This window comes from Diceros bicornis, chromosome 13, assembly GCF_020826845.1.
Source record: "Diceros bicornis minor isolate mBicDic1 chromosome 13, mDicBic1.mat.cur, whole genome shotgun sequence".
NCBI lineage: Eukaryota > Metazoa > Chordata > Mammalia > Perissodactyla > Rhinocerotidae > Diceros > Diceros bicornis.
In genome coordinates this window covers 47,290,385-47,314,164 of record NC_080752.1, presented here as the reverse complement: position 1 = coordinate 47,314,164, position 23,780 = coordinate 47,290,385, and the positions used below count along the sequence as shown (strand labels likewise).

General features: G+C 40.8%; 1 protein-coding gene across 4 annotated transcripts; it reads left to right on the top strand.

Moving 5' to 3' along the window:
* The first annotated feature begins 299 nt into the window (after positions 1–299).
* Positions 300–18,518, top strand: ZBTB8OS (zinc finger and BTB domain containing 8 opposite strand). Of its 4 annotated transcripts, none has more exons than XM_058553583.1 (7): positions 300–569; positions 11,970–11,994; positions 12,269–12,390; positions 12,612–12,694; positions 13,610–13,662; positions 15,119–15,155; positions 17,891–18,518. In XM_058553583.1, exons 3-7 carry the CDS (start codon positions 12,318–12,320, stop codon positions 17,975–17,977), a joined length of 333 nt encoding a protein of 110 aa, XP_058409566.1. In that variant the 5' UTR covers positions 300–569; positions 11,970–11,994; positions 12,269–12,317; the 3' UTR covers positions 17,978–18,518. The 4 variants fall into 4 exon arrangements, with proteins under 4 accessions (XP_058409566.1, XP_058409563.1, XP_058409565.1 ...); XM_058553580.1 differs by lacking the exon at positions 300–569 and adding an exon at positions 590–806; XM_058553582.1 differs by lacking the exon at positions 300–569 and adding an exon at positions 722–798.
* The last annotated feature ends 5,262 nt before the right edge of the window (positions 18,519–23,780 follow it).

Sequence of the window (23,780 nt, the reverse complement as noted above, 5' to 3'; positions counted from 1 at the left end):
GTTTCCTGCTGCCCCTGCGTGAGGGCCGACTCGCGCACCTTCGCGCCAACACTGACCAATCGGAGCGCGCCGAACGGCGAGGTGGGCGGGGAAGCCGTGTTCGCAGCCTATCCAGACGCGCGGAGTCGCTTTTCGAGGGGGCCAAGGCGCGCGCTCCGCCCCTGCCCCCACACGGCCCGGAGCCGACTTCTTTCGATCGCGCGCGCGCGCGCGCGCGCGGGGCTGGTGGGAGTGCGCCTGCCTGGGGTCACGTGAGAGTTTTAGTCCGCACTCCCTTGGGGGCAGCCATTTTCTTAAAGGCTGTTAAGCTGAGGACCCTTTCAAAGTACTCAAATAAGAAGTCTAGGGTGCTTTCAGGTCTAGTTATGAACTCGGGGTGAGGCGGCGAGAAAAGGCCTCTATCACTCAAACCTAGGGGTGTCTAATTCAAGTGTCCCCTACTCCTGACTCCTCCAATTTATTGCCTTAGTCCTTAGGAAAAAACTATGGATGAAGCCAGCGCAGAAAATGGGGCCTTGGCCTTTTAAGCATGTGCTCCAGGCGGCGGAGCCTCAGACAGAAGTCTTAGGGTATAAAAGTACGTCCCCGAGAACGGAGTCCTGGTTCTTTAAGGGTCTGTGCCTAGGGGCGGAGTCTAGAGCGGAAGTTGTATGTCAGGGCCGAAGTCCGGCTGATGAAGGGCGGAAGGAGAGTGTCTAATGCTGCAATCATGGCGCAGGAAGGGGAAGATATTAGAGATTACAACTTGACTGAGGAGCAGAAGGCGATCAAGGCTAAGTATCCTCCAGTCAATCGGAAGTACGAGTGTGAGTAGGTGGCTGACTTCTCTCATCCCCTCTCCTTGCCCGGGGCTTCCGGCCTCGCCTTCTACTTTGCCCCAGAAGGTGCTTCAGGCATGGTCCCATTTCGCCCTGTATTGTAGTTTCTTGTGCTTATTTGGGGGATGCTGAAGGAAAAAGCCACCTGGTCTAAGAGTTGGGACACCTTGGCTCCCACGTTTACAGTCTCTTGAACTTTTTCCACATGTGCTTAATCACATGTATCTTGTGAGAGTTTTACTTGTGTCTTAATTCTGAAGATAATCATATTTTCAAGCGTTTGCGGGTTTGTCGCCCCCATGTATCTCCATCAGTGGGATAGTTAAGAGTGTGGCTAGGTTCGAGGACTCGGAGAGCCAAGTAGGGAACTTCTAACATGGCATTTTAACTGGATCGTGTGTTAGTAAAAAAACCCAAACCTGGTTTTGCCATTTATTAGCTTAGTGACTGCAGGCAAATCGCATAACCTCTCTGCATCTTAGTTCCTTTAGCTGAGGAATAAATGAGATAATAAATATGAAAGTATAGTGCAGAATCTAAAGTTCTATGTAAACGTTAAGTTGTCATCCCTAAAGGTGGCTGTGGTTGGGAGAGCACAAATCGAACTCTTATTTCCCCGCTTAAAATATTTCACTAATCTCCCATTATCCTCTGTATGGAGTCCAACTATTTACCATAGCATACTAGGCTCGTACTTGCTGGACCCTGCATATCTCCCTAGCTCATTTTTCTCTCACTTAAAACAATTTTTAAAATTTGTTTTTAATAGGTGGTATATATGATTCAAGATTCAAAAAGTACAACAGGTGTGCAGTGAAAAGTCAGTCTTTCAACTCTGGTCCCCTGCCACCTAGTTTTCCACTCTAGATCAACCATCCTTACCATTTTCTTAAGTGTACATGCAAAGATGTTCTAGCATTTACTTGAATTTGTTTAACCAATTTCCAGTTGATGGACGTTTATGATATTTCTACTCTTTTGCTCTTAGAAACAATGCAGCAATGAATATACTTGTACATCCATTGTTTTGCACAAGTGCAAGTGTATCTGTAGAATAAATTTCCAGAAGTTACATTGCTTTGTCAAGTATATGCATTTTTAACTTCAACAATTATTGCCAATCTCCATTGAGGTTGCTCCAGTTTATACTCAACTAGCATTGTATGAGTTTGCCTTTTTCCTCACAATTTTACCAATTTGCTGTTTTACTATACTTTTTGGTCTTTTCCAATTTAAGTATCTTGTCATACTAATTGCGTTTTTCTTATTATAAATGGGGTTGAACATATTTTAGTATGTTTGGAGTTATTTGTATTTTCCCTTCTGGCATGTGTATATTCATGGTCTTTATTTTCTGTTGGGTTGTTGGTCTTCTTTACTATACAGAAATTTATTTTTATGTAGTGAAATTTATTAACTCTTTTTATGGCTTCTGGGATGTTACACTTAAGAAGGCCTTGCCCACTCTGAGATTGTAAAATAATTCTCCTGTGTTTTCTTTTACTACATTGAAAATAAAAGTTTTATTGAAGTATAATATATTTATAGAAGAGTGCACATATCCTAAGTGAATTTTCACAAACTGAATACACCTGTATAACTAGTAACCAGATCTATAAACAGAATATTACAGCATCCCAGAAGCCCCTCTCATGCTCCTTTCCAATCACCATCACTCTCCCTACTTCTCCCAGTAGCCTAACTTCTTTTTTTTTTTTGGTGAGGAAGAGTGGTCCTGAGCTAACATCTGTGGCAGTCTTCCTCCATTTTGTTTGTGGGTGGCTGCCACAGCATGGCTTGGCAAGTGGTGTAGGTCCACACCCGGGATCCGAATTTGCAAACCCCAGGCTGTCAAAGCGGAGTGCGTGAAACTTAACCACTATGTCACCAGGCTGGCCCTGCATTAGCCTAACTTCTAACATCATAGATTAGCTTTGTCTATTTTTGAACATTTTATTAATGGAGTCATACAGTATGTATGCCTTTTGTGTTTGGCTTTTTTTGCTCATATTTGTGAGAACTATATTTTTCCTGGTAGTTATAGATTATTCTTGCTCCTAGTATTTATGTGTTTTTTTAACATTTAAATCTTGAGTACATCAGGATTAGGGTAAGGTAGAAACTAAGTAGCCAATTTAATTATTTTCCAGATGATTTACCAGATGTTCTAACATCATTTATTCAACAGTCTGTCTTTTCCCTTTGATTGAAATGCAACATCTTTATCATGTATAGAATTCCTCTGCCTATATTTAGGTCTGTAGCTAGACTTACTATTCTATTCTTTTCTTCTCTCTCTCTTCATGTGTCAGTGCCACAGATTTAATTATCGAGGCTTTATTCTATCTTTTAATATCCTGTAGGACAATCTTCTGCTCAGTACTTGCCCCTTTCCTGCCATTTTTGCTTTTTTTTTCCTATATGTAGGTAAAAATCAGCTTGCTCAGATCCGTAAAAATCACTACTGGTATTTTTTTAACTTTTTATTTTATTTTATTATTATTATTTTTTGGGGGGGGGAGGAAGATCGGTCCTGAGCTAACATCTGCCAATCCTCCTGTTTTTGCTGAGGAAGACTGGCCATGGGCTGACATCCATGCCCACCTTCCTCTACTTTATATGGGGCGCCGCCACAGCATGGCTTGCCAAGCGGTGCGTTGGTGCGCGCCCGGGATCCAAACGGGCGAACCCTGGGCTGCTGCAGTGGAGCGCGCACACTTAACCACTTGCGCCACCGAGCCGGCCCCAAACTTTTTATTTTAAAAGTTCCAAATATGTACAAAACTAGGCAGATAGTATGATGACTTCTGTGCGCATATTGCCCAGCTTCATCAATTACCAAATAATGGCTTATCTTTTTTCCTCTCTACCACCATATTCCCCTGTAGGGGAAGAAAAAAAACTTCCTGTACCCTTCTTAGGTTCATTGGCTGAGGCCCTACAAATTAGACTGACAAAAGACAGATTAACTAGAGAATAACAAACAAGTTTATTAACATGGGCAACACACATACACATAGGAGTACTCAGTGATGAGTAACTCAAAGGGATGCTTAGAACTTGAGCTTATATAGCATCTTAACAAACACAGTGATTTTGTAGAGAAGTGACAAGACAAAGGAAAAGCGCTTTGCACTTCTAGGGCAGCAAATTGTGGGAAGGTAAATATGTGGGGAAACTAATGGAATCTAAGGGCTGTTACTAAGTTTATTATATAGATTCCTCTGGTGCTGACTCTGGATGCATAAGGATCTAGACTTTTCTCTGGTGATTAATTTCTGTCCTTGCTGATACAGAGGCAAAGGGGAACACCTTTACAAATTTATGTCCTACTTTTAGGCAAATAGTTCTTTGTATCTGCTTCCCTCACTTGTCTTCAGCTCAAAGTAATCTTTGTGCCAAAGTGGCATATTTTGGGGTGGTATATTCTGCTGCTTTTCACCTCCTTTCCTGTTACTTTAAAGTAAACCACAGACAAAAAATTGCTATTGGTATTTTTCAGTCATGTTAATTATAAACAGGGAGAATTAAAGCTTTGATATTTATATGAGTCTTTTTCTCCAGGAATAACGTATGCTTTTCCATTTTTCATATATTATTTTGTGTAACCCGAGAAGATTATTTCTAGGTATTTCATCTTTTTTGTTTCTGATGTAAATGATCTTCTCTTCCATGATGTTTTCTCTATGGTTATTGATTATATTTGTGAAAGCTGTGGAATTTTATAATTAAGTTTTTACACTGCCTCTATGAATTCTCTTACAGTTAGTATAATTTTCATTTGATCCTCTTGAGCAGTCATCTCCAAGCTTTTTTCATTGCACACTCTGAATTTTTGTATGTTCTACTGTATTAATATATACATTATAAAGGTGTGTTTTCTTTCCTCTGACACCACTTCTGGCACTAAATGTGTGGTTTGTCCACAGCAAGCAATTCTTCAGTTCTCTGACACCAGCTGGGTGTCCAGCAATTCAGTTCTGACACCCAGAGTTAGCACAGACACCACAGGTTAAGGACTCAGTCCCACAAGACTGCTCCTACTTCAGACACCAGCCCCAAATGGAGTACCCAGACTACCCACACATCTGCCTTGCCAACTGCAAATTCTGGTGTTCCCGTGACCCCCCAATGAGGCTCAGGTTCAATAATTTGCTAGAACAACTCACAGAACTCAGATAAACACCTTACTTATGTTTACCAGTTTATTATAAGGGCTACAACTCAGGAACAGCCACATAGAGGAGATGCATAGGGCAAGATACCAGAGGAGGGGCTTGGAGCTTCCATGCCTTCCCTGGGCTTTTCATCCTCCCAGCACCTGATAAGTTCACCAGTCCAGATGTTCTCCGAATCTCTTTGTTGAAGAGTTTTTTTGTTTTTTGTTGTTGTTGTTGATGTCTTAATAGTTTATAACATTGTGAAATTTTGGTTGTACATTTTTGTTTGTCAATCACCATATATATGTCTCCCTTCACCCCTTGTGCCCACCCCCACCCTCTTTGCCCCTGGTAACCACAATACGGTTCTTTCTGACCATGTGTTGCTTTATATTCCACATATGAGTGAAATCATGCAGTGTTTGTCTTTCTCTTTCGGCTTATTTCAGTTAGCATAATACCCTCCAGGTCCATCCATGTTGTTGCAAATGGGACAATTTTGTCTTTTTTATGGCTGAGTAGTATTCCACTGTATATATATACACACCACATTTTCTTGATCCAATCATCAGTCAAGGGACGCTTGGGTTGCCTCCACTTCTTGGCTGTAGTAAATAAGGGTGCAATGAACATAGGGGTGCATAAGCCTCTTTGGATTGTTGATTTCAGGTTCTTTGGATATATTCCCAGCAGTGGGATAGCTGGATCATAGAGTATTTCTATTTTTAATTTTTTGAGGAATCTCCATACCGTTTTCCATAGAGGCTGCACCAGTTGAAGAGTTATTTATTTATTTTTGTTTGTGAGGAAGATCGGCCCTGAGCTAACATCTGCCAATCCTCCTCTTTTTTTTGCTGAGGAAGACTGGCCGTGGGCTAACATCCATGCCCATCTTCCTCCACTTTATATGGGACGCTGCCACGGCATGGTGTGACAAGCGGTGCATCGTGGGTGCCTGGAATCCGGACTGGCGAACCCTGGGCCGCCGCAGCGGAGCGCGCGCACTTAACCACTTGCGCCGCTGGGCCGGCCCCAGTTGAAGAGTTTTTATAACCCAATCTCCTGCTCCACCCTCCATGCCCTCTCACCACCCCACACCCACACCCATTGGTGGTGGGGGATGGGGCTGAAAGTTCCCACCCTTTAATCATCTGTTTCATCTTCTCTTCTTGGTGACTGCTTCATTGTAAGGGGTCCCACCCTGAGTCACCTCATTAGTGCAGACTCAGGAGTAGTCAAAAGGGGATCACTATAAATAGCAAAAGACACTCCTAATCACTCAGGAAATTCCAAAGGTTTTAGGAGCTCTGTGCTAGGAATCAGGAACAAAGACAAAATAGATATTTTTATTATACCTCAAAAATATTCGATAAAAAACAGCAATGTAGAGTGAGAGAAAAAATAAACAGTAGTTTAACTTTTTTATTTATTGTGCAGAAAAAACCTTTTGCTCAAAAATCCTGTAATTATTTTTGTGATATGCTTCATGCTTACGTCTATGAGATGACTGTATATTTATATGAATTACATTGATCTATTGCCTAATAATTGAATCTTTGCATTTAATGGATAAATCCCGCTTAGTGGTAGATTCTACTTGCCAACGTTTTGTGCAGAATCTTTGCATTAATGTAGCGTGAGATTAGTCTGTATTTTCTTCCAGCTTCATTTCTTGCCACTGACCTCTCCTAGATCTACCTACAAGCTTTCCCGGTAGCTCTGTTTTTCCTTTAAGACTCAACTCAGGGGCCGGCCTGGTGGAGTAGTGGTTAAGTGTGCGCGCTCTGCTGCGGTGGCCCAGGGTTCGGATCCGGGTGCGCACCGACGCACTGCTTGTCAAGACGTGCTCTGGCGGCGTCCCAGATAAAGTGGAGGAAGATGGGCACGGATGTTAGCCCAGGGCCAGTCTTCCTTAGCAAAAAGAGGATTGGCAGATGTTAGCTCAGGGCTGATCTTCCTCCAAAAGAAAAAAAAAAATTTGTCATTTCATTTATTCATTCAGCAATATTATTGAGCACCTGTTGTGTATCAAGCACTGAGCAGAAGTAGGGAATAAAAGAATGAGCAAACAGATATAGATCACCTGTAGTCTCTGGGTATTTAAAGTGTTAAGTCTTGTTTCCTTTGGGAATTCTTACCTGAACCCTGTGGTCTAAGTTAAGTTCATTTCCTAGTCTCTCCTATAGTAGCAGTTCTCAAAGTGTGGTCTGTGGATCCCTGGGGTTCCCTAGACTCTTTCAGAGGATCTGTGATGTCAGACTATTTACAGAATAATACTGAGATGTTGTTTGCTCTTTTCACTGTGTTGATATTTGCACATATTTATTGATGGTGCAAAAGCAATGGTAGGTAAAACTTCTGGCCCCTTAGCACAATTTGAGGCAGCAGCACCAAACTGTACTGGTAGTCGTTGTATTCTTGACCACATGTACTTAAAATTAAAAAAAGAACAAGTCATTTTTACTTAAAAATGTCCGTGATGAATTGGTAAGAACTATTAATTTCATTAAGTCTTGACCATTTAATACATACCTTTTTAATATGCTGTGTAACAGAATGGGAAATGTGCGTAAGTGTTTCTGCTGTGTGTCAAAGAATTGATGATTACCTTGAGGAAAAGAACTTGTGTAATTGTGGGAGTTGTGAGCTGCTTTTTTTTCACTAAACACTATTTTTTTCTCAAAAGAATGACTGGAAGACATACTATCGTTATTCAGACTTGGGTATTTGGCAGATATTTTCTTGAAAATAAAGTGATCTGTCACATCAAGGAAAATAACACAGTATTTGTTGGCAATGATAAAATTCAAGCTTTCAAATGAAATTAGAATTTTGGAATGCTTGTATCTGCCATTATGAACTTGACAGTTTCCCAGTACTTAAAGACTTTTCTGATGAGATTGGTGGTGATATTAACAAATATTTTTTTTAATTCTACATAATTAAATTTGTCAATATTATCAGTATAACTCAGTGAACTAATATTTTCTCAAAAAACCAGGCTTGATGTTACCTAGTCAGGCATGAGTAAGATCCATTCTAAGCAGAAGACAGAGCAATGGATTTTAATGTTATAGAGTGTGAAAAGTTCATTGTTACAGCTTCAGATTGCAACTAACCTTTAAAAAACTACCATGTTTCTAGATTTGGTGTAGCATCAAAGAAGATTATATACAATTTTTTGAAAAGCTATTGAAATACTGCTCCCTTTTCTTGATCTACGTACTTCAACTAAATCAACATATTGCAACACATTGAAAGACATTAAAAATATTTTCAAAAATGCTAATCATTGCCACTCTTCTCACTAAATTTTTTGGAAAATATAGTTATTTTTCATAAAAATATGCAATTTATGTTAAAATGGGTTTATTGTTATTTTTAAATGAATTAATAAGTATTTAAAAAATTTTTCAGTTAAAATTTCTAGTATGGTTAATGTTGCCAGATACAACCCATATAAACAAAAGCTCTGGGGTCCTCAATAACTTTTAAGAGAGTAAAGTGTTCCTGAGACCAAGAAATTTGAGAACCACTGCCCTATAGCAATCTGTCATTGTCTTTTTAAACTGTTTTTTTAAAATTGAGGTATAATTTACATATAGTAAAAGTGCTCAGATTTAAGTATAAAGTCCAATGAGTGTTGATAACATCTGTGTAACCAACGCTCCAATCAAGCTATAGAACATTTCCATCACCCTAGAAAGTTCTCTTTTGCTCCTTTCCAGTTAGTCCCCTACTCCCTTACCTAAGGCAAACACTGTTCTGATTTCTGTCACCATAGCTTAATTTTGCCTGTTTTAGAGTTTCGTGTAAGTGGAATCCTGGTGGTCTAGTGGTTAAGATTCGGTGCTCTCACGGCCTTGGCCCGGGTTCATTTCCTGGTCAGGGGACCACACTACCAGTGTGTCAGGTGTCATATTGTGGTAGCTGCATGTTGCTGTGACGCTGAAAGCTAAGCCACTGGTATTTTAAATACCAGCAGGGTCACCCATGATGGACAGGTTTCAGTGGAGCTTCTAGACTAAGACAAACTAGAAAGGAGGACCTAGCCACCGACTTCAAAAAAAATTGGCCATGAAAACCCTATGAATAGCAGTGGAGCATTGTCTGCTATAGTGCTGGAAGGTGAGAGGATGGTACGGAAAGACTGGGCAGGGTTCTGCTCTGCTGGACACAGGGTCACCAGGAGTCAGAATCGACTTGATGGCACTAACAACATAAGTGGAATCACACAGTATAGATTCTTTTATGTCTGGCTTCATTCAATATAAAAGATAAACACAGCCAGACGTTAAAATGGTGAACGGATTTTGTTCAGTAATTACTGACAGTAGGGGAAAGAGCTGAGCTCCATTCCGATTTGTGCAGAGGTGATTGGGCCTTTTAAAGGGAGAATGAGGGGGTCGGGGGCTCAGTAGAATCAGCGAAGTGAAAAATTACAAAAGGTTGGTCAGTGTAAATTCGATTAGGCCAGCTACGTTTGCTAGCTGGGAGTTATCCAAGTTAGGATTCTATCCTCCCACAGAGACTGGGAGTCCTTCCTGATGATTATATTTCAAAGGAATGGCTCTCGAGTCCTTGAGAAAGACACTTGTGAGTTGTAAGAGATAAATATTCACAATTGTAAGCCGTTTTCAGTAAATGCTCTGAGGGAGGTCAAGGGCCTATTGTCAGGTGGTGGCTAGAACGAACGGTAAATTCTCCTGGCACTGTGGAGCTTTCTCAGGCAGGCAGTGTAAGGGGCGGGGCTGGGCTGATCTTAGGAACACAGCCTTACGCTGCTAGAAGCCATACTCAAGTTTGGTCAAGTCTCTTAGTGCAGGAGTTTGGATGGAATAGTCATGTGCCCAGAGTTCTGCAGTCCTCACTTAACGTTTTTGAGACTCATGTTAACGCGTGTATCAGTAGCCCATGCTTTTTTATTGCTGAATACTATGGCATTGTATGATTATTCCTCAGTTTGCTTATCTGTTCTCTTATTGATGAACATTGAGTTTTTAATTTTTGGGAATCAAATTGCTATGGACATTCTTATATGTCTTTTTGTGAACACATGCTTTCATTTCTCTAGGGTTAATACCTGTCATTTTCTTTTAACTTGTTTGTTGTCTCTGCTGGTCAGTGAGCCCCTTAGTGCCTAAAATGTATTAAGTCCTTGGTAATATTTTTGAATGAGTTAGAGAAGAATTTGAACCTTGAGTGCCACCAAAAGACTCTTTGTTATGGTGCAAAGTGTACTAAATTGGGAGTCAGAAAATCTAAATTCTAGTCTCAACTCTCCCTCTAATCAACAATGTAGCCCTGAACAAGTCACACAATCTCCCTGGATTTCAGGTTTCTTCTTGTAAGTGAAGGAATTATATTAAATGATCTCCAAGACTTCCTTCTAGCCTGAATAGTCTATGATCCTGGATGGGAAAATTGACGGAAGTTATGATATGAGTGAAAAATAGACTCTGAGAGCCAGCCCTGATGGCCTGGTGGTTGAAGTTCGGCGCTCACTGCTTTGGTGGCCTGGGTTTGTTTCCTGGTCACGGAACCACACCACCCATCTGTCAGTTGCCATGCTGTGGCTGCAGCTCACATAGAAGAACTAGAAGGACTTACAGCTAGGATATACAACCATGCACTGGGGCTTTGGGGAGGAAAAAAAAAGGAATAAACCCTGAAATATTGAGATAACAGATCAATGGGAGCTTGCTAGAGTAGCAGTTGTTAATTTCTGGTATTCCTGTGAGAATAGCAGGAAAAAGCTCATAATACATATTGTGATATGTAGAGTTTATGTTCTAAAACTGTTTTATCAGCCAAGGATATCATTGAGAAGTACTTCAAATGCAGGAAATCAGCAAATAAAAAACTTGGCTGTTGTTTAAAAAAAAAGCACAAAAAGTCCTATTTTATCTAGGATTTGGCTAGCTGTTGATGAGACAGAGAAATCTGGAATTTTATATCTTTGATGATGTAGTTCCTAGAATTTTGGTCATTCATACAATAGATTTTTAGAAGAGATTGTTTTATTGAGGAAAAGTAACTAATGGCAGGAAATGGTATTTGTTTATTAAGAAACTAAAATGTATTAGACATTTTTTAGATTACCCAGAGACTGTGGCCCTGCTGCCTTCCAGAAATTGTCATTCACTTAAATATAAATCCTGGCAGGGGCTGGCCCGGTAGCACAGTGGTTAAGTGCGCGCGGTCCATTGAGGCGGCCCAGGGTTCACAGGTTCAGATCCTGGGCGCGCACCAACGCACTACTCGTCAAGCCATGCTGTGGCAGCATCCCATATAAAGTAGAAGAAGATGGGCATGGATGTTAGCCCAGGGCCAGTCTTCCTCAGCAAAAAGAAGAGGATTGGCAACAGATGTTAGCTCAGGGCGAATCTTCCTCTACATACACGTACATATGTACATACTAATCTTCCTCTACATACATACATACATGCATAAATAAAAATAAATAAATAAATAAATAAATCTTGGCTTTTTAAAAAATAACCCTTCACAAAGCAATTAACTTTGTTGTGTAAGTGAATAGCAAAAGGTATGGTCTGTCCCACATTTTCTTGCTCTTCAAGGATGATGTTCTTATTTATTTATTTATTTTTTGTGAGGAAGATCAGCCCTGAGCTAACATCCATGCTAATCCTCCTCTTTTTGCTGAGGAAGACCGGCTCTGTGCTAACATCTATTGCCAATCCTCCTCCTTTTTTTTTTTTTTCCCAAAGCCCCAGTAGATAGTTGTATGTCATAGTTGCACATCCTTCCAGTTGCTGTATGTGGGACATGGCCTCAGCATGGCCGGAGAAGCCGTGCGTCGGTGCTCGCCCAGGATCCGAACCCGGGCTGCCAGTAGTGGAGCGCACTCACTTAACCACTAAGCCATGGGGCTGGCCCGGATGATGTTCTTAATAATGAACTAGAGTTATTTTCCTGTGACTTGCAAGTCAAATGTAGTGACATAAGTGTTTTTCCCTCTCTCCCTTAGATTTGGATCATACAGCGGATGTCCAGTGAGTATAGCGGGAGTTTATGCCTATGAAACCATGTGCTTAAATAGGAGGGCTGATGTTTTAATCTTGATGTTCTTAGTTTTAATTTTTTTCCTCCTGTTTTGGGTCCTTAGAACATGAGAATGATGGATTAAAAGCATCCAGTTTCTGTGCCATTTAATTTATTGAGGCCTGTGGTTTTGTATTTATCGTATTGATTTTATTTTGACTTTGCTGTCAGGTTCTCTCTCTTGCATTGGTTTATATTACACGGGGCATGAATGTATTTCTTTAGGTTACACGCCTGGGGAGAGACTCTGGAGGAAGCATTTGAGCAATGTGCAATGGCCATGTTTGGTTACATGACAGATACTGGGACAGTGGAGCCCCTGCAAACAGTAGAAGTAGAAACCCAAGGTAACCAGTTTATTCACAAGGAAGAAATTGTTATACAAATGTGCAATATTCTACATAATTTCAGTATATTTTCACCATAAGAACAGCAAAATTGATTATGAGCCTATTCTTCCTCTTTCAACTAGTCTAAGAAATTCATTGCACTTTTAAATTCAAACAAGTTTTTAGAGATGAGAATTATTAAACATCATGCTATCATGGTTCTTTTTGATCCTCTGTAGGAGATGACTTACAATCTCTTCTGTTTCACTTTTTGGATGAGTGGCTTTATAAGTTTAGTGCTGATGAATACTTCATACCCAGGGTAAGCAAGGGTTTTGTTTTGTTTTTTACTGAGCAAATGGGTTCTTTTTAGTTCATATTTTAAAATGAACAAGTGATTTCAAATAGAACATGCAATGCAAAACCAAGCCATACAGATATGTTAGATGATACTGATTTGCAGAAATTATAATGACCATAGGCGCTTCTTGGTTAACCTGAGTTTCCCTGTGTATATGCATTTTGTATTTAGATCTCTTGTTATATACTTGTCACTAATCGGTATTGTGTCATAGGAATGCACCTACTGTCTTCATCCGCACTTTTTATGTCTCCCAAGTTTAAGCTATATTTCTGTCCATCCATATGTTCCTTTTGTCCCCTTTGAAATTTAGCAGCTCTGCCATGTTGGCCTAAGTTAAAAAATTGCTGCTTTTAGTTTTCTTTGACGTGAGAAAGGAAAAGCCAAATGAAGATTGCTTGTTGCCATCAACCTCTAGAAAGGAACACCTCTCCAACATCATTGTTATCTAACACACGTGGCCCTCCCTGCTTCCGTAGTTACTCCGTTCTCTCCCTTACTGGCTCCTCTACAGCTACTCTTCCAACTGGGTCTTTCATCCTACAAAGTTCAAGTGCCTACAATATTACATAAAAATAGGCTGACAGTGATTGAAATCCTGTATCATTCTACTCTATTTATCTGACAGAGAAATTGTTTTGACTCATGTTTTTAGATTGTACATTTTTCAAGAATACCTCCCTTGAATATGTAAGAAAAACCTTATTTCCTTGAAATATATTTAGTTTGTTGTTCTATTTTAGTTGACATTTTAATTTTCTTTGCTTCAGAGAAGTTGTATTATTTTGTAGAAAAGGTGGTAACCTAGCCATGTTTTAGTAGATGGTCTGTTATGAACTTTTTTTTAAATTAAAAAAAAATTCTTTTCCTCTTTAGGAAGTGAAAGTACTTAATATCGATCAAAGAAATTTCAAATTACGATCCATTGGGTAAGTTTTGAAAATCTTTTAAGTAGCAAGTCATGAAAGATGTTAAAGTTGTCACTGAACTTAGTGAGCAGGAAGACAGAAATGTTAAGTCGGAGGACCAATTGCATCCCATGGGGCTTTGCAGGTTAAGCTTTGTGAGGCACCTAGGAACAAGGGCTCACCTCAGCTTTGGAGGACCAGAAACTTGTCAGAACAAAGTTGATTTGGGTTCCGAAGCCTGATTTCCAATATGGTGATTTTTAACACAAAAAGATATGTAATTGCTAGATGGCACAGATATTTCCATAAAGCCTAGCTTGGCAATGGGAAACACTGATGCATCGTTTCTCATAGATCCTCACGCCTGGACTCCATTCAAACCAGTTCCTTCTGTCAACAAAGTGTACTTTTCCTTCCAGAGTTTGCGAACATTTCATTAGCTCACTTTGATTGGACTTTGTCTTCCACAAATTTCTTCAGTTACTTAGTGATATCTTTTAGGTTATTTCTATGTAGAACTATTTTTTCCATTTTATGTTGAATTTTATTTGTTTCTTTTTGTAAAGTGAGGTCTTTCATTATCTGCCCCTCCTTTTTTTTTATAGGTAAGGAAACAGGCTTATCCAAGGGTGCTTAGCTAATAAATAGTCGAACAGAATTTTAAAACTTTGCTCTTTCTACTACTGCTACTGCTTCTGCTCTGTGATCTTCAGCCACATTAGTGTTGAAGGCAGACAGGATGCTCATCCCAAGTGCTAGGAGAGTATCTTTCTAGGGCCTTCTATATGCAGACCAGGGACATTTTTTTTTAAGTTATAAAATACAAGTCCAGTTCAGACCATATTGCAGAATCTAGTATTTTTCCTCTATGGTCCTCAGACCTGCTTTCTCCAATAGGAGATATTATTTAATAAGTTCTATAGCCCTGAGTACAGTGAACATTTTGAACATGCTACTCTGTTATGAAACGATATTTATTAAGTATTGTTTATTGAGAATCTACCATATGCACACTATACTAGGGCACTTTTTTTTTAGAGCAACTATCAACGTTGTAAGAATGGCTGTTGCACATGTCTCTCAACAGCTGTATCTGCTGGCAGTCAAACTGAAATTTATAGCTTCCTTACCCCTCCCATCTCTTTTGGCTTTCTAGTATCTTAACTACTTTTATAACGCTTATTTTAAAATATATAAAGAGAGGGCCGGCCCCGTGGCTTAGTGGTTAAGTGCGTGCACTCTGCTGCTGGCGGCCCGGGTTCGGATCCCGGGTGCGCACCGACGCACTGCTTCTCCGGCCATGCTGAGGCTGCGTCCCACATACAGCAACTAGAAGGATGTGCAGCTATGACATACAACTATCTACTGGGGCTTTGGGGGGAAAATAAATAAATAAATAAAATCTTTAAAATATATGAAGAGAGAATAAATATTAAATCTTGGAAATCTTAATCATGTTTTAATTTTACTTTTCAAGGTGGGGAGAAGAATTCTCATTGTCCAAACACCCTCAGGTAAGGTTTTAATCCAGCCATTAAAAACATTTTATACCTCTTTACCATAAAGTCAGTATATGTAACAGTAAACTTCAGTGAGTTCTAATAATTGGTGTAAAGTGGTTAGTTTTCTCAGACTTCTCTCACCTGTCTGGACTCATGTTAAAACCCAGTGGTCTCACACATCTGATCTGGTGGATGAGGAGTCAGCCCTGGGTTCCAGGGGCGGTCGTGTTAAGGATTGTCATGGGGCTTAAAAGTCCCTTTGCCTTTTCCAGCTTTGGTGTCTTCTCCTGTAATGAAGTGTTGGACTAGATGTTCTCTAAAGTACCTGCTACCTTCTGTGCTGCTCCAGATTCTGAATCTGCCAGCCTGTAAGGCTTCACTCTCTACTAGTCAAATCTGTTGGAATAGGGTAGGCAAATTTTTCCTGTAAAGGGCTAGGTAAAGGTTTAAGCTTTGGGGGCAGAGAGTGATGGAAGGGCAGCTGCTCAGCTCTTCTGCTACAGCGCTAAAGCAGCCGTGGACAGTACGTCAACGGATGAATGTGACTGTGTTCCCGTAACACTTTATTCATGGATATCGAAATTTGAATTTTATATCATTTTCAAATGTTATTATTTTTTTAACCATTTAGAAATGTGAAAACCCTTCTTAGTTTGTGGGGCTGTACAAAAATAGGTGGCAGGCCGGATTTGGCCCCTGATTTGTAGTGTTGCTGACCCAAGGAGACCCAAATTAGTTGGAGGTGACTGGGAAATCCTGGTTGCTTCCAGTGGCTGCAGTGTCATTTCTTCAACCACAATATAATGAAATGAAGCCTGGTGAGGGAGCCTCAGGGGAGAGAAACTTAAAAAGAAGAGAAACCAGTAGAGGGGGGAGTGTGAATAGAAAACAAATTATTTTTATTATACAAATGACAGTGGAATTTTCTTCTTAACTTACTATGTTTGAGATGCCTATTAGACATCTAAATGGAGATGTCAGATAATAGGCATTTGTGTGTATGATGACTGTCGTTCAGAGGATAAGTGTGTCTGGAAATATGAATTTAGGAGTCATCACTGAATAGATGATATTTATAGCCATGTGGCTAGATAAGATCACCAAGGAGGGAGTGTAAATAAGAGACAGTAGTAGAGAGGACTGAACCCTGGGGCACTAAGTTTGAAAGAGAAGGAGCCATAAAGGAAAAGAAGGAGGAGAGCCTAGTGAGAGGGGGCGAAAGACGAGGGGTTCCTTAGAGGCCAGATAGCTAATGCTCTTGAGACTGCTCAGAGGTTAAGATAAGGGTTGAGTCTTGACCATGGATTTACTAATCGTGGAAAGATGTGTGTAAATATTTGGGGTGGGTTAGAGAGGGAATGAGAGGTGGGAGAGTAGAGGCAGTATATTGAGACAATTCTTTAGAAGAGTTTGCAGAAAAGGGGAACATGGATAGAACAGTAATAGCTAGTGGGGACTGTGTCTGGTCAGGGAGAAGAGTTTTGTCTTGTTTTAACTAAGATTTTGTAGCACCATTGTATGCTAAGTGGAAATGATCTAGAAATCGGGAAAAATTGATCATGCTGGAGAGGGAGAGAATAATTTCAGAGCAGAGACCTTAAGTTGGTAAGGATGGGTATGGGATAGAGTGTTGAAGTGGTGTGGGATAGAATGTTGAAGTGGAGAAGTCTGCCTTCTGATAGGAACAGGGACGGGCCATTCATTGTAACAGGAGGAAAGGCTAATGGGAGTACAGATACAGTCAGAGGGTAGATTTGATGGGGGGAAGAGGAGTCAGTTCTTACTGATTGCTCTTGTTTTCTCTAGGAAGCATGGTTGATTGAGAATGAGAATGAGAATGAGAATGAGGGAAGGATGCTAGAGGTGAAGATGTGAAATAATTGCCTCAGACAGTGAGAAAGTGAATTTAGTGGTAAATGTAGGATTAGTGGTCAGTGCTGAGTAGCCTTGTGAGATTTGTGGACATACATTTAAGGTGATGCCAGCTAGCATGATGTGTGCTGCCACTGGCAGAGAGTTGAATTTGATTTAGGTTGTAGTTTTGCCAGGTGATTATAGCAGAGGGGGGACAAGCAAAGGTAGGCGCCATTCAAATCCGTCTGTGAAATCTTCAGATTTCTTTTGTGCTATAGAGCCAGCAAATGCCAATCACCTATTCTCTGATAGATTTTGTGGTGCACAGAATTATCGTAGATTCTTTTCTAGAACTGGAAGGAACTAAGAGAACATCTAATCCTGTGGTTCTAAACTGGGGTCCGGTAGTGGGGAGTGTCATATATCATAAACCTATGGGGAGAGAAGAGCCCCACAAGGTAAAGTGAATATTGGCAGCGAGGAGAAGAGACTAGGCCGAGTTCCTAGGGCCCGGGTTAGACTGCAAGGAGAGAGTCTTGAGAAGGAGCCCGGAGCCAAACAGTAGGAAAGCTTTGTATTCTTTGATTCAACCCACTTGATAAATGAAAGAGAGGTCAGGCAGCTTCCATATCCAAGTGGAAACAAAGCCGGGATTAGAGTTCATCTCCTAACTCCAGGTCAGTGCTCTTTCTACTGTGCTCATGTTGCTGCTCGTTTCTATTGGATCAGTGTATAATACTATACTAATTTGATAACCAGTTGTTTTATGTGAGTTTTTAGTTTTTCAGAATAATATTAACATTTTGACTTTCTGCCAATTGTTGCTAGAGTTAATGATTCTGATTTCAATGTCCTTTTTTTCCTATTTGTTTTTTCTCTAACCCCAACTTTAGGGAACTGAAGTCAAGGCAATAACATATTCAGCAATGCAGGTCTATAATGAAGAGAAGCCAGAAGTTTTTGTGATCATTGACATTTAAGACACCAAAAAAAAAAAAAAAAAAAAAAGACTCCTATGAAGAACTGTTTTTTCTCTTCCTTTTGAGAAGATATCATGATTTAAATTCTACACTACAGTATCTGTTGAAATATGGAGATTTGCAGAACAGAAAATTTTAACTTAAAGTGTGACTTTCAGAAATGGAAAATCAGAGCACAGCCTTGGTCTATGTTACTCAAATATTCAAACTTTAAAGAATTCTTCGGGTGGCAAGTATGGTTCCTCATTTATTAATTCCCTGCTGTAGCAGCAGGTGCGTCACACCCTTCCAGTGGAATGCAGGCCCTCCAGGGGTCCCAAAAGGGATCACTGATGTAAGCAGCAAGCCAAGAGACTCCAAAGCCTCTGTGTTCTTACTGAATCCAGTTTGAAAAAAAAATAATTTGAGAAATCCTACACCCAGTATTTTGCTTTTCTTCCGCATTGGTTAAGACATCTATTTTCTGTATGTTCATTAAGAGAGGTTGTGTTTTAGATTGCTGTAGGACAGAGCCATTCTGTATTCCAGTTGGTTTTCTTAGTTGGAAGTCTTCTCTAGGAAGAGCCCTGAGTTTCTCTTTCACTTTTTAGAAACACCGATGTATTGACACTTTCCTATTTTCCCATAAGAAAAATTCAATGCCCTTACAAATGGGCCTTTCCTTCTAAGATGTAATTTTATAATAAAGCCAGTATATTTATACAGTTAGAGAAGAAAAGGAGAATTTAAAAAAAGTTTTTTTTAAATTACTTAAGCTCTTCATTTCTAAGGAGACAGGAGGCCAGGAAAACAACTTTAAAATGATCTGAACTTTTCAAAGTAGATAACTTTTTAAAAATGAAACTGTTTTCATTTGATTTGCAACATTATTCTATTCTCTATTCCTTGATTGAGGTGTTCTTTCAATACAAGAGTTTGCAAAGTTGCTATTGATTCACAGGTACATGAGAAAAGATTGTCACTGGGTGGTGCCAAATATCTTACAGTAAGCAGAGCTTGACTTAAAAGGAAGAATTTGTCTGTGCACTTTCTAAGTGTTCTGTCTGAGCACTGCATTATTTTTCCCTGGGTATTTAACAAAGTACAAGTAAAGAAGACTAGGCCAAGAGCCTGTGATTTGAATAGTAACTCTTCAAATGAATACATAGGATCACTGGGGTAGCGTCCTTGTTAACCTTCTTTATTCTCAGGCAAGTTTTGTAAATTTGAATTGTGGCCCTCCAAGCGAAAAATGTCTAGAAGAACCTGTTTACCTTGTGTTAGGATGAATTACCAGGCTGAGGTGGGGTCCTTTTTTTGTGGACCCCTTTGCATATCCTGGGCTGCTTGGCGGGGTTGGTTGTGAAATGAGCAATGGGATACCACGAAGGCAATGGAAGAGCCAAATCCAGAGTAAGAAGAGCTCTTGGGATGTATTAAGCCAAGTAGAGTAGAAACTCGACTAGGAAAAAAAGCATAGCCACATGGGCTGGCCCTGGGGTGTAGTGTTTAAGTTTGGCGTGCTCTGCTTCAGTGGCCCAGATTCGCAGGTTCAGATCCTGGGTGTGGACCTATACCATTTGTCAGCCATGCTGTGGTGGCTACCCCCATACAAAATAGAGGAAGATGGGCTCAGATGTTAGCTCAGGGCTAATCTTTCTCAAGCAAAAAGGAAAAAGAGGAAGATTGGCAATGGATGTTAGCTCAGGGCGACTCTTCCTCAGCCAAAAAAAAAAAGAACATAGCCATATCTCTTACCACCAGTGCTGTATAATGGGGTTCAGTAAAAACAAGTCAGATGTAATTATACAGTACAAATTATATTTCTTTTTATTAAAACAGATGACTGACAAAGACCACCCCACTTTCTCTGCTGCTTATTCTAAAAGTTCAAAAGCTAATGTTATTTAGCAAAAATATTTTAACTGTAGAAACATCTAGTTTCTTAGGACAAGACAGTAGAGAATAGTGGATTTCAATTGTTTTTTCCCACCACCAAATAAATACACAACTGTGTGTGTTTTTAAAATTACCTCCAAGTATAAACTTGAAGGACGTTAAGTCATGGATTCAAATCCTGACCCTGTCATTCACTAGCTATATGACTTTGGGGAATTTTCTTAACCTCTCTAAGGCTCAGTTTCCTCAACTCTGACATGGAGATAATGACTACTCACAGACCAGGTGTCCCCAGCATTGTTAGGATAGTTAAGAATTTTATTTTGTAAATGAAGAGAAAGGGAGTCATTTTGGAATTACACCTGGAGCTGTGGAGTTTAGACATTACTGTACTAACATTTTTATTTCGAGGGTTTGGGGATGTAGTGGTTAATAGCACAAACTGGAGTGAGATCACTGGGGTTCAAGTCCTGGTTCTGCCACTTACTGTCCATTTGGGGCATGTTGCTTAACCTCTCTGTGCCTTAATTTCCTCATTTTAAGTGGTGATGATAGTACTTGTAGGGTTCTTGTAGGGTTGTTGAGAGGAATAAATAAATGTATACACATAAAGCTCTTAGGACAGTGCCTGACACAGGGTAAATGCCCAGTCTGTGAGGGCTGGTATTATTATCGGGACAAGCACAAATGCGAATAGCTCCCTTTTTCTCCTTAATTTTTTAAAAAGTCCATAGTGCTTGCTTAGGGGGTGTGGCCAGCGTAGAGATACCCAGTAGCCAGTGCCATTCTGCTAGAGTCTCCGTTTATTAAGAAAGGCAAACAAAGCCGCTCCTTTTTGCCGCTCCCTCTCTTGCCTTCTCTTCAGACTTCTTTTCCTTTCCTGCTTCTCTGCTCCGGGTCTTTCCTCTGTTAACCTAGTTTCTTCCACATCCGAGTTGAGCATCTATTCAAAAGCTGTGCCCATCCATTTATGCCAAACCAATTGCCTGTCTAGGAGGCTCCCTTCTGTTTATTATCTGTTCCTGATTCCTTTTCAGCTCACAGTATTAAACATTCAGGGGGTGTATCACAATGAGAAGAAAGACAAATTATTGGGTGACTGTGTTTCTGCCTATATCGTTTTACCATGGCCTCTCCAGAGTCTTCTCTCAGTACCAGTGCAGCCCACCCACTATCACCCACCAGGCAAGTTCGCACCAAAATAACTCACCAGTAACTACCCTTGAGTTTTTGCCCAGATTCTTTTTCTCTTTGTTTTCGTAACACCTTTATTGAGATATAATTCACATACCATACAATTCAGCCATTCAACAGTTTTTAGTATATTTTCACAGTTGTGCATCATCGCTACAATGAATTTTAGAACATTTTCACTTCAAAAAGAAACACACTAGTATTTAAGCAGTCACCTCCCACCCTCATCCCCCCATCCCTCCCATCCCTAACCAACCACTAATTTACTTTCTTCTTCTTTTTTTTTTTAGTGAGGAAGATTGGCCCTGAGCTAACATCTCTTGCTGGTCTTCCTCTTTTTGCTGAGTAAGGTTGGCTCTGAGCTAACATCTGTGCCCATCTTCTTCTATTTTGTATGTGGGATGCTGCCACAGCATGGCTTGATGAGCAGTGCGTCAGTCCACGCCTAGGATTCGAACCTGTGAACCTTGGGCTGCCGAAGTGGAGCATGTGAACTTAACCACTACGCCACAGGGCTGGCCCCCCACTAATCTACTTTCTGTTTTGTAGATCTAACTATTCTTTTGCCCAGATTCTTACCTGCCAATCTTGTCCTTTTTCAATATATGTAACTGGAAATTCACCTCTTAGAAGCTATTTGGACTCATCCCACTTGCTTGATCCCTGCTTTACTGGGTCCTGTCAGTTCCAATGAAATACGCGGACAACATTTTAAATTTACCGATACATTGCTGCATAAAGTTCCTTAAGTCAATTAATATATGTAGTCAACTCCCCTTTGAAGTTGCAAGTACTTTAAGGAGTGAGGGAACTGGCTCCTGGTTATTTTGTATACCTTCTTTGAAGCAGTCTGTTTCTTGTAGTGGTCTGTTTCAGTGACACTTAATCCAGGTCTTCCTGATTCCAAAGCCCCTCGTGACATGCTCTTTAGGGAGAGATCCTTTATGTCAGGTTTTCATATCCAAATTCTACTTTCTTTATTTCTATCAATAGTGCCCTTATCCTCCCACTCTCCAGACTGGAGTTGTCTTGGACTCCGCCCACACTTCCATTCCCTGCACTCAGCTATTTGCTAGTTTTCCTCAGTTATATTGACCAACTGTCTTTTCCCTTCATTGTGTCTCCTAATTGGTGTCCTTTCCATTCTTCAAGGCATAGCTCAAAATCGTCCTTTTTTTAAGTATCAGCAGAGGTTATTTGCATGTTGGGATTAACGACCATTTTTATCTATATTCATCTTTGTGTAAAAACAAAACTCTTCCTGCCCAAATTATTTGTCTGAATTCCATCTAGGGATTTGGGTGCTTGGAGGAGGCTACAAATGGTAGATACTAAGATATTTGTTGAATGAATAAATGGATGTACTTCTGGCACTTGGTGCTTTCTACCTCACATCATTATTGGCCATATGTATGTCTCCCCAGCTGGAGTGTAAAGTTCCTCCAGGACTTCATTTATTCCTCTGCCTTGCATGTGATGGGGCTCCTGAAGTCATTATAAATGCTTCATCTTCAATATGTGGATATTTCTGTGTGTGTTACATTACGGTAGGAGCCAAGGCCTCTGCTTCCAGTTTTTCTTGAAACTTCCAAACTGATCTTGGCCCATTCTTTTCACCACTCTAATTCAGTTTCTTCATCTGCCATAATAGTGCCAACTTTACAGGTCTGTCAAGTTAAAAACATTTGTTGCTCAATGTTTCTCTTAAAAGGGTTATAACCCCCTCAAAAAGAAAAGAAGAGAGGGAGGTAATAGAGGAAGAAAGAATAGAGAAAAGGCAGGCACTCTGGGTAAACTTGAGACGGTCAGTGAGGTGCCCCTGGTGGAAGCTGACCAGCATAAATTCCCAGAGTGGGAGTCGTTCTCTCCAATGGCAGGTCCAGGTTCTGCCCAGGGTGTCTTTTCCCAGTTCCTATTGGCTTGACTGCAGGGAGTGCCTAAGATGATTGGCCCTGGGCTAACATTCATGCCCATCCTCCTCTACTTTATACGTGGGACACCTGCCATGGCATGGCTTGATAAGTGGTGTATAGGTCTGCGCCTGGAATCCGAACTGAGGAACCCCAACCCCAGGGCCGCCAAAGCAGAGGGCGTGAACTTAACCACTAAGCTACCGGGCCACCCGCGCGTAAGGCTTTTATTGGCCGACAGGCCACCTCTCCCAGCTGCAGGTGCTGTCCCCGCTGTGTGTTGAAGGGGACCCCCAAGATGATAAAGTGCTTCGTTGCACAGACCACGACCACAGTATTATAACCGAGAGTCGGGATGAAATAGACTGGCTCTCTGGCAGTAGAGCACTGGCTACCGCATCCCATTTCTGGGCTCGAATCCCCACAGCGCTCTGAGTTGTTGGTGGCTTTTGGGTCAGTCATTCAACTTCTGAAGCCTCACGTTACTTCTGTTTTAAATGGGGACGGTGCGAGTGCCTACCGCAGAGGACCGCGATCTAGTAGGTACTCGGCAAATGTGGGCTCTTTATTGGGCGCCCACTACGTAGGACAGAAGACTTTAAATTTCTCCTCCTTCACCCCCCAAACTAGCATTAGGGGTGTCTGGTAGGTCGGGGGCCTCTCCGAGGGTCCAGCGGCCCCCAACTCTGTGATAACTTCCAGGAGAAGTAGTTGTGGGGGAAAGCAGGACTGAAAAGGAAAAGAAAGGTTCCTACTCCTTAATCCCACACACTGGTGTAGTCGTCCCTGAAAATAAAATATAAAGCCACGCCGGTCACCCG

Bases quoted from the DNA above. Each gene is read 5' to 3' on its own strand.
- ZBTB8OS (XM_058553580.1), top strand. From the start codon at position 674: ATGAAGGGCGGAAGGAGAGTGTCTAATGCTGCAATCATGGCGCAGGAA. The intron at 807-11,969 runs GTGAGTAGGTGG...TCTCTCCCTTAG, and splicing joins AGTCAATCGGAAGTACGAGT to ATTTGGATCATACAGCGGAT. The intron at 12,695-13,609 runs GTAAGCAAGGGT...TTTCCTCTTTAG, and splicing joins ATGAATACTTCATACCCAGG to GAAGTGAAAGTACTTAATAT.